The following is an 11627-nucleotide window of genomic DNA, read 5'->3' on the forward strand; positions in this document are numbered from 1 at the left end:
TTTATATTACTCTTAATTATTCACAGGTTTAGAATTTTTCATTACTTTTTATATTAAATTATTAAGCAAAATATTTTTATGAAATGCAATTAAATTGTTCTTAATCTAGCTTCTTTAAATAAAATTTAATTGTAAATTAGACTCTGTTTGATACAATCATAAATGGAATTACAGTAAATCCTTAACAACTTGTATTTTGCATATTTGCAAAATTGTATGTTAACTAAAATTTCTTGACAATAGAAAAATTATAATTAATGAGTGTTTACAATACCCAGAAGTCTTTAAGATATCATGCATTATATTATTGTAGTTGATAAGTTACTAAAGACTGTACATGGCTATATACTGTAGTGTCATGAAATTTTTTAGATCATTTCCTATAAAAATATAACCTACTAATGCTCAGTAAGACTTCTGTGAAGAGCTGCTCATAATAAATTGCTATACTGTATATATTTCTGTTTCCACATTATCAGAGAAAACACTCACTAACTAGGACAACCTTCATCTTCTTTTAATCTTAAGTTAGAGGGAGTTTACTGTATTTATTATTGAGTGATTTAATAAGAATCTTAATTTAATTAACTTTTTAATATTGTACAGTACATATCATTATCAGAGATGATTATCAATATAAATTTTGAGTGAATCATTTAATGACAGGTACTTTTATTAAATTTTACATTTTAAGTATTAATTTTTCACAATTTTTAAATGCAATTAAATTAATCTAGATTATTTAATCAATACTCTCCTAATTGTCAAAATCAAAATTTTTTCTGTAATTTGATTGGAAATTGCTGAGGAAATCTTATATCAAATTATTTTATTTCAGAATATACATAGAATCATCATCATAAATACAGTATGAATAAATATTGTTCTAAATATCACTTTTGGATAGCTGTTTTTATGTTCAATGTATGTCTTGTCTCTTTAATCCAACATTAAGTTCAGTTACTATCATTACAGCTTTCAGGTTAGACACTTCTTTTATTGTTTCCACATATGCATTTTTGGACTTATATAAATGTTAAGCCCCTCTTCAGTGCAATACTATGGTTCTGTTTTTTTAAAAACTTTCCGTTGTACACTGTGGTTTAAAAGACAGAACCATAGTATTGCACTGAAGAGGGACTTAACATTTATATAAGTCTGAAATGCATATGTGGAAACAATAAAAGAAGTGTCTAACCTGAAAGCTGTAATGATAGTCTACCGAACTTAATATCGGATTAAAGAGACAAGACATACATTGAGAATAAATATTGTACAATTCATATATCACTTTAATATGTGTAATATAATACTTTTACAATTGGAAATTCATTCTTTGAGTACTTAGTTTGGTAAAATACAAATTCAATTACTTTTAAAGTATTTCTTGTTTAGATACAGTAATTATCATTTAGATTTTAGGAGTGAGTAAATGCATAAAATCAAGCTATAATGAGTGAATAAATGCATAAAATCAAGCTATAATGTAAATTATAAACATAAATTTAATTATGTTTAAGCTAAATACTAGTTCTACTTATCTGACATAAACATTATAGTTTTATTACTATTATTAATGAGAAAATACAATGTCTGAACTTAGTCCAAAGTTTTCTTATCCTAACTTTAAATATTTTAATAGTTTACTGTAACAATAATAAAGGAGGAAAGGATTAAATTTATATTTCATAATTGCATAAATGTATGTAAAAGATGAAAACTTGATTTTCTGTATTTTAATTTTTTTAAAGCCATACCAACTGCTGTGTAATATCAGGCTATATTCCAGTGATAATAATTTGAATTACTGATTAATTTGTCCCTAGAGGGAAGCATTAGGTGCCACCTTATATTAAATTTAATAATTATAATTTAATTAAATAATTTTAGAATAATCTGGAAGAAAATAATTGGCCCGGAGCAGGACTCGATCCCGCAACTCTCACTTGCTGTGCAGATGCATTGCCTTGCAAATGCACTTGGCTCTATTGTAATGAATTGGGTTTTGGAAGATGTTTCTATTTAATTTTTTTTTAGGTTTTTTAATTAGAATTTAGTACCAGTCTTCTTGTTTGTTATGATTTGTGTGTGAGTCTACATTAAAAACAAAACAAAAAAAAAAAGTTGCTTCTGGCCTTGCCTGGTTATCAGGTGTGGTCCCTTGGCAATGGGGGGCCAGTTCAAAAAACTGGTAGTGGTTTTGCACCATGAACTAATGCAAATATTCTGTAGCATCTTGGCATAGTTTTAAGAACTATTCGATTGATTCTAGTTGCAAATTCTTTGCATATCCCCTTATCATAGGAATACAAGCATTCAAAATAAACTTTTAAACAATAACCATTTTGTTTCTATTAGCCTAAAATGAAACAAAACAAGATTACTCTAGAAATCAAACTGTTTTTGGAAATAATCAAAATCTTTGCAATAATATTTGGGTGAGCACAGTTCAGCAAACATACACATTGAAGATCTTTTAATTTGATTACATAGCTTATTAGCTGATTGTGTTTAACAGGCTAACTTGCATTCCATAGTTTTGTATAGTTCTAAATTTATTAGTTATTAGTGTGGTTTTTGTTTTGCATAATCAAGACATCACTATGGTGTCTTGAGGTGCCTTCACATTTTGACTTATATCTCAGGAACCATACAACATGTGGGCTTACTGTTTTGCATGGTTTAGTTTAAGATCCTTAGCTACCTTTGTGCCATTTCTAATTGAAATCCGAGGGGGTCAAGCTGCAGACTTTGGTCACTTGACATGGAATAGCCCATTTATATTATTTGTATTGAACATATTTTTGAATATTTGGAATTTCTATTTTAAATGTAACGGTATTCTCTGTTGAATGATAGAACTGTTTTTTTGTTTTAAATCCAGATGAGGATCTCTAAATAGTGCCCAAAAATCTTAGAACTTTACAGTTATTTGCTGCAAATTGCATATAGGTGTTAGTTTCATTTCTGCACCATTTGTATTATTATTGTTAGAGAGTACCAGTATTGTATTATTGATAACATTGCCATAAAAATTAGTGCACCAAGAATGAGTTGTCAGAATCGAACAAAATTGTACATGTGTGAGTGTAACAGTGATATAAGTAAGTGATTACAAAATGAAAGCAAAATGATCATTTATTGAAAGAAAAACTACAAATGAAAGGGGGTTCTAGTATTCTGTTGGGCCATGTCTAGCATGAATACACAATGTGATACATGCAAGCATGGAAGCATACAGGTGCTGTATGTTGTGCTGCAGCATCTCAGTCTGCAGTTACTGCAAGAGGTCCTCTAGTCTGGCAAAACTCCTAGGCTCCTGTCCAATTTGGCATCCCAGGTAATCCCAGACATATTTAATTGGTGACAAGTAGGGACTAGGTAGTCCAGGGAAGTGTGGCAATATGACAGAGGCTGTCCTGTGACACCCTTGCTGTGTGTGGTTGAGCATTGTCCTGTTGGAAAATGGCTTTTGGGAGCCTTGCCATGAGAGGCAACATGTGTGGCTGCAAAATGTCACCGACATACCCCTGGGCTGTCATGGTCTCTTGGATCACTACTAGAGATAACTGGTTGTCATATGTGATGGCATCCCAGACTATCACACATGCTGTGGAGCTAGTGTCTCTCCAAAGTGTAAGCAGGATTAAGGCATTCACGGGATCTCCAGTTTAGGCACTGACAGGTCATTGTCAGTGCCTGAACTGAATCTGGATTCATCTCTGTTGATGACCTGGTTCCATTCTGTTGCAGTTCAATCCCATTGAGAGCAACATTACTCCAAACAGAGGTGACTATGGATGGCTTTTAATGGCAGCAGATATAATGGCTGCCATAATACCAAACCCAGGTGCTTCTAAATGGTATGAACAGATGTGAGGTCAGCCGATTAGGGTGAGTGTTTTTCGACAGCCGAGCGGTCCGTTCTGTCGTGTGGGCGCAGAATGACTTTCTGAGACAGGTTTACCATCTTTAACCCGTTTATTATATAACAAAAGATTCTTACAACGTTCTTCAAATTTTCAACATAACACAGCTCGGGGAGCAAATTAAAAGTTCCTTCAAGGGTCCGATTTTCTCCGTTTGGTCCTTCGATGTCGTACGTTGAGATCGACGGCCCCGGGGCGTGCGGCACAGCTTCGGCGAAAGTCTCTGGTGAAAGGCAAATCTGTGCAAATCAAGACGTCATGGGAGAGCGACAGTAAGTCACAGGAGTTGATGAATCGGTCGCTGTTGATAAGTAGGATCACAAAAATCCTGAAGAGGAGCACCAAGAACCAAGAACCTTTGTCCCTTGAGTCGTACGGTTTTATAGATTTCTTAACTGTCGTCGCCTCTCCATTGGTCTCTCATAGTCACCTGGTGACAATTCGAAACCTAATGAAGGGCGCGGGAGAGGTCAACATTGCGACTGAACATGATTCCTCTCTCTCGTCGCGTTTTCCTCGAATTTATCTGTTTCTATTGTTTAACAAATTTACAAAAAAAAAACAATTGCATTGTTCAATCGAGACACCTAATCCATTTCCTTAGTGTCTGAAAAGGCGCTCTTTATTTTAAATCGACACCCATAATTCGGACCTCTCAGTCGACCCCTGTTCGGGTCCTCACACAGACACAGGGGCCTGTAATGATGGCACCATTTGTGTCTGGATGGCAGACAGCAATACAGCAGTGGTGTGCCGTCATTGGAAGCGGTGGATGCACCGCTTCCCTTGTATTTTTTAAAAAATAAATATATATTAATTTTAATTATATGAAAATAATCGCATAATATTTTATTATAACTGCATTATGTATCTTATTATAAATTTCTATACTACACGTAAAAAAAAGAGATAAGATTGCTATTGTATATTCGAATATTAGTGGCGGAGTGGAAGTGCCATATTGTTAGCATCCAAAAAGCCGATTCACGCACGCACTTTACAAAGCACCAACCTCACCCAGTTTAGCTGGTGGAAGCCTAGGTCCTCAGGTGGATGCTATACATATAATGCATCCAATTCTATCCAGGACCAGTTCTGGGCTGTTAGCTGCCTGCCTGCTAGATTATTGGCCGCCCTCGCCCAATTACGTGAATCGCGAGTAGATTTATAACTTAACCCAACTGATAAGAATTTACTGGTGCGTTTTTATGATAGTTCTGTATAGTTGACAGGAGTTAAAAAAAATCCACTAAAATATTTGATATTTTTATTTTGCTCTCCGATTTTATATTACTCACGGATTTCAATGTTAAACCAGTGATATTACAATTTCGTATATCCCATCTTTAAGGGGATGTAGAAAAAAACGTGTACAATTCTTGTATAATGTTAAAAAATTAACTGTTACTTTGGCAGCATCGTTTACAACTAAATTTAATGAATGAGAGAGATGCATGAAGTACAGAAAAAGCTCTAGAATTCATATTCCTTAAATTTACGATGTATGCATCCGTTGTCCATATAAAAATTTGTCTTTCCACTTTTTTCCCAAGACTACAAATATTCAAGTACAAAGTAACTGGTTTCGACTTATTTCTACTTAAGAAGTAGTTAAATAATTAAGCGATTAGCAAATTGGGGACATAAACAAAACCCTGCTGAAAGAGCCGGAATTTTACTTAAACAAAAGCTTAACCGAACCATCTCTAACTGAGTGCAGTGAAGACTGATTTCTTCGTAATATTAGATAATAAAGAGAGAAATTTTTCCAGTTTAATGAGAGTGACCAAAAAGTTGTAGATTTTGGAAATCTCCATGGATCCTGGTCCTAAAACGAATTAGTTAGAAAACAAACGATGGATAATCTATTAAGTTTAACATATTTAGATTTTTACAACTATGGTGAGAAACGTTTAAAATGTACAACAATCATGTCGTGTCCTTTCAGGTATACTAGTGATGCGACAAAAGAGGCATTTGACATTGACTGGTATCGGCACCTTCGGGATTTGGCAGCCCGCGTGCATTCACCTACCAGGTCTCTGATTCCATCCATTAGTCACTAGTAGGGAACTATTTGACTAAGTGGATTGTTTTAAGATTTAAAAAGTAAAGAATATTTTATGTTATTTTTATGTACGTTTCTTTACAAAACTATATTTAATTATAATTTTCTTTAAAAGTATATTAATATAATTGAAGAATATTTTGTACCAGGTATGTACCATATATCCACCACACATTTTATTTCACCAAGTAAGTTTTTATTATTTTATTTATAATTTTAGCCCTTATATCGTGGCTATCGACTTGGAATGTAATTGTGATGTTAAAAATACATTTAGGGAAGTCTATGGTGTTTATTGGCTTATCGAACAAATGGGCCCTAGACCATCACTGACGCGCAATTAACTGATTGCCCCTGGAAGTCGGCTTCTTACAGAAACACAGCTTCCCTATCATCAAATGTCACAGCACGCCACTGCAATACAATCAGCTATGTGTGTGCTTATTGGAGGACCAGATGGGCCTCCCAGCTAGTGATCTGTTGAGAGTATCCTGAGTCTGGGTGCTGTATGTGAATTCTCTTTTGTCTACTGGTCCTAACACCTCCTCACAGTGTTGACAGAATGGCCTAGGTGGTGGGCTATTTAGCAAGATGACCATCTGGTTTCTCATCCTGATGATCTTTCCTCTCTCAGACTTGGTTAGTTGTTCATATGGTCTTTGATTGCGACATAAAGGCATCTCTAGTGATAATGTCTCTCTGCAACAGATAAACTATAGACAGAATACCTTTGTGTGCTTTTTTTTTTTTTTATAGGCTAAGGGAGATGCACTTTAACACTCTGCTGACATTATGCAATGAGCCATCATGCTGTAACTCTTAATTATTTCCATATCTGCTTCAGACTTATCTTTATGCCAAGTTTACAGCAATATGACAACTCCTTCTTGGTATGCTAATTTTAATGACAATGAGTGTAATTTTAAATGATTGAATTTTAAAAAAAAATTTTGTTAGAATTATTTCACATTATATTAGAATAATGTTGAATTGTCATAACTAACATTAATTATATAGTTAATGCCAAACAATTGCCAGATTATGTTAAGCTATATTAATGCTACTATTAATAATTAAGTGTTAAGTAATCTGGCCTAGAGTTATGCTTACTTCTAAGCCAAATTACTTAACATTTAATTATTAATAGTAGCATTAATATAGCTGATATTATCAAGCAATCATTTGGTGTTAATCTTAAAGATCAGGTTATTCAATGTTTAATTATATAATATAAAATTTTTACATAATTTACATTATCTAATTATACATAATAAAAATTATGTAAAAAGTTTGTTATAAGAAGTTGCATTGTTAAATATTATGTGAAATTATTTAAAATTATTGAAATTAAAACAGTCTTTCTAATTTTATTCAGGCAATAGTTTTTAAAATACTGATGCTTTTTAAATTGTATTATTATTATTGGTACATGTTACCGGTGTATTCTGTGAAAAATAAAGTTTATCACTAATGTTTTTAAACTGATAAATAGTTCTTTCTTATTTTTCACAGAACGCACCAGTAACAGGTACCAGACAAGGTGTTGAGTTACATCTCCAGTGTTGATGTGTTGTGGATGTTGATATTTTATTATTATTGGGTTGTTGCAAATGAAATGGTTGTTTTTTTGGTTGTTTGATGGCATGGAAAAAAGAAAATTGAATAATTTTCTTTTACAAGTATAAACAGGAATGTAATGCAGCTGAAACAACCCAAAATACCAATAAAACTTTTGAAGGTTCTGTATGTGAGCAAGCCACCCAGCATTGGTTCAAAAAATTTCATTTTGGGAATACAAATCTCAAAAATCAGAACATTTGAAGGACATCATTGAATCTGAACATCATCTGACTGCTTGGAAATTGTAAAAAGGTTGAACATATTGGATATTATTTAACCATTTCTTGACATCTAAACATGTTAGGGAAATTGGTGAATTGTCTGAGAGATTAAACAAGATCCTAGACAGGTTGCACATGAATATATGATATTTACAGGTATGTCTAAAAATGTCAAATTAGCACATTACAACTTTCAATGTCTACTAGAAACTGTATCTAAGAACACTGAGATCATTGATAGACTAATAATAAAATCTCTAATTAACTATAAAAAATAAAAACTTAGAAAATTAATAATTAAATGAAAAAAATTAGGTGTTAATATAAACCCAATCCAACAAGATTCAAATTATTATCAGAATAAATATAATAAGCTAGTAAGAAAATTAACCTATCCCATATTAATAGAGAAGAAAAACTGGTTTAACAACCATATAATAAACTTTTCTGATATAAAACTACAAAAAAACATGCAGGAAGTTATAGTATTGGCATTACATACAACTGCCCCATGGGGCTCCCAAAAAAGAGTTAATAATCACAATAGAAGGCATATTACATAACATGGATAGCATTTTGACCCTGAACATTAGAACAGCATTACAAAATTCATTAACAAGACATTTATTAAGTAAATCTGAAAGGAAGAAAATATACAAATTTAATAGTAATATGAATGATATTAGGAAATTTCTTGACAGCAATAATTTAAGTTATTGTTGTCAAGAAATTTCCTAATAGTCCATAAAAATAATCAAAGCTGATAAAACAAACCAGATTATTATCATGGACAAAGCACAACACAGTGAAATATCTTCTAAAATCCTCAGCAAAGATAATTACCAAAAACTCCCAGCAAACTCCATCCTTAAAATAAACTGTGACATAAACAAACTTCATCAACTAACCTGTTATACATTAAAGCAATACACCAACCAATGACAAATTATCGGGCTAGAACCGGCTAAACTAATAATAATTTATAAGATAATTTGGTACTAGAGTTAGGTGTTAGGTGCCATCTTTTGCTAAATTTAATAATTATTAATTGTGACGTGAAAAAACTTATAAACAATTTGAAAATAGATAAAGTAATTACTATTGATGAAGCTAAATTTATATTAACTGATCTTAATAGGACACTAAAATTCAGTTTTAGAGTTAAAACCTACAAAACTAATTCTTCCCCATCCACCTTATTCTCCAGACTTTTTGCCAACTGACTTTCACTTTTTTATACATTTGGACAGTTTTTTGGCAAGGAAAGTTTTCAAGGAAGAGGATATGATAAAAAATACCTTTAATGACTTTTTGGCTTTTGAGGGCAATAGTTTTTAAAATACAGGATGGGTGTGTAATTTTTTCTCCTGGACCCATGATCTCTATGAAATTGGTGTTGTGTATTTCTAATGCATTGGGAAAAACGTATGTGAGATCAGCCGGGGTTACGGAGTAAGTAGTACTCAAGTAACGCTTAATCGGCACCCAGCTGGTAAAACTAGTTCTCCAGGTTTCAGATCGAGAGATCCGATCCTAAAAGTTCCTATAGGAGGGCTTTTTATAATGATCCAAATCGCGAGATTCGGATCTACGTCAGGATTCCTTGACACCAGTTAATCAAACTTTTTTTTAAACGCGGATTAACACGCGTATGCGATCTGTTTCGGAATAAATTGAGGAGACATTCTTATAAAATAAAACATAAGTATAATTTAATAAGTCTCAAACAAACGAATACAAATAACCAAATACAACGATTATACGACAAGCTAGAGACTACGGCTTAATCTAAGCTAATGCGCGATCGAGAGAGAGCTCACAAATGATTCTAAACATACGACCTGTTAGTTGTCGTCTTCGTTTCTGTAGATATAGGACACCTTGTAGATAGGGTTCATCTTTCTTTCGTATGGGAGATTAACTCGTGCACAAAATATAAAATTATCACTTCTTCTAAGTGTAGACTCGGGACTTAGTCTATCTGACTCCATTATGGGCGTTGGCCATCAAGAAGGAAACGTATGTGGAGTTTGTATGCTTCGGATCTGTCGAAGAACTCGTCGCTGAACTCCTCGAATTCTGACTAATTTCTCCTTTTATTTCAAAATTTCGTCCAATCATCGTTCAGTAACTCTTTCGTGAGAACGGATGAAAGGGGGATGAATGAGGGGTAACCATTTCCCATCTGAGCGAGATTTTTAACGGATAAGGGAAAAACAGCGGATGTTCTCTTCTGTGGAAAGGAAGTGTCATCTGTCATCTATTTTTCCCACGTCTAAAACACTATTTTTCTCACCAAAAACGAAGTATTATTTTGTCGAAAATTTAAACATATTAATAAAAATTATTAAATGAGGCCTAGGGCCTTTCGGATCTCACACGTATTAATGTTGGTGGAGACAATTTTTATTGAATATGTAAGTTTTAATTTATGTAAATTAATAAGTGTTCAAAGTCAGAAGTAAGAATAGCCATTTCATTTGCAACAACCTAATATTTCTATTTTTTTACATTATTCAATATTTTAAAAGTAATAGCTCACACATTATTTATTTTTATGAATAGTCAGTTATAAATAAAGAAAATTTGATTTTTATTTGTTTATTCTGATTGAAAATACAATGCATGAATTTTGAAGAATTTAAGTAGGATTTATGTCTTGTACCCTTTTTATTTTTGTTTGCAAAATTTACTTGACACATCACATATAACTTCAGTTTCCTTTCAAAAGAATACAATAAGTAAAACTAAATTTATATCTCAGTTGGTCAATTTATATTTTCTATATGTTCCATTTAAATACAGATCTGCTTACTGGTTCTATTACTTCCCACATAAATGTATTGAAAAAAACAAGATATCAGTTTATTATTTTGTTGCCGACAGTGTATTAATCCATCATAAAATTATATGTACAAGTATGAGTACTTATTTGTAAATAATAAATTGTTAGACTCCATATATTTTTCTAATATAAAAGTGATCTAAATTTTTATTTTATTATTCAATTCTTAATAGAGTGATCTTTTGGGTCAGAACTGGTTTGATATTCTTCATCCAAAAGATATTGCTAAAGTAAAAGAGCAGCTTTCATCTTCAGATCTTTCTCCAAAGGAAAAGTTAATAGATGCAAAAAGTAAGATTTCTTTGTAACAAAATTTATAAATTTCAAAAGTAATCATTAAAACTATNATTATATAATCAAAAATTTTCAATCAAGAATGAAATGATCATCTCAAAAAGCAAATTAAAATTAAAGTCGATATGTTCGAACAAAGTGCTTCTTTGTCTGTGTTGAGCTTGAAGCTTGTTCAGTTGAGCTTGCAACAGGTTCGACTATTTCCGTTTCTTCTTCTTCTGCATTATTTCCTTGAGGAATTTCTTGAAGCAAAATGTCTTGTTGTGACCTTTTCTTGATCCTCTTCTCAAATCTTCGTTTCCAACAAATATGCTTGACTATATAATATATGCAGATAAGTAGAATTAATATTCCTATACTTCCAAGGATAATCCATATGTATGTGATTGGAATTGTTGGAGTGTTTGATATAAAAAGATCTTCATTTTCTTTCAATAATCTGTCCAAATCTTTCTTCATTTGCTCATATGATTTTTCTGCTACCTTAATGTCATCATCTTTTTGTTTCTTAGAATTCTCTTTATTCTTCATGGTAAGTTCTATAAAATTATTTTTTAGATGATCATTCTTTTTGGATTATAAGCGTGAAAATATATATGTATGTACTGTACGATAAAGTATGTAATTCTCCATCGAAGCTAAGTATCACT

At 32.2% G+C, this 11627-nt stretch overlaps 1 protein-coding gene across 1 annotated transcript in view; it reads left to right on the forward strand.

Annotated features, from left to right (window-relative positions):
* Positions 1-11627, forward strand: part of LOC111615513 (aryl hydrocarbon receptor nuclear translocator-like protein 1) — a gene marked incomplete at its 3' end in the record, with an annotated part of 33994 nt that overhangs the window by 12315 nt on the left and 10052 nt on the right. The window contains exons 8-9 of the mRNA XM_023356917.1: positions 2-26; positions 10857-10974. Coding sequence (XP_023212685.1) covers positions 2-26; positions 10857-10974 — 143 coding nt within the window. The remainder of the gene's footprint in view (position 1; positions 27-10856; positions 10975-11627) is intronic.

Source organism: Centruroides sculpturatus, unplaced genomic scaffold (assembly GCF_000671375.1).
Source record: "Centruroides sculpturatus isolate CEXI.00-Female unplaced genomic scaffold, Cexi_2.0 scaffold2310, whole genome shotgun sequence".
Lineage (NCBI taxonomy): Eukaryota > Metazoa > Arthropoda > Arachnida > Scorpiones > Buthidae > Centruroides > Centruroides sculpturatus.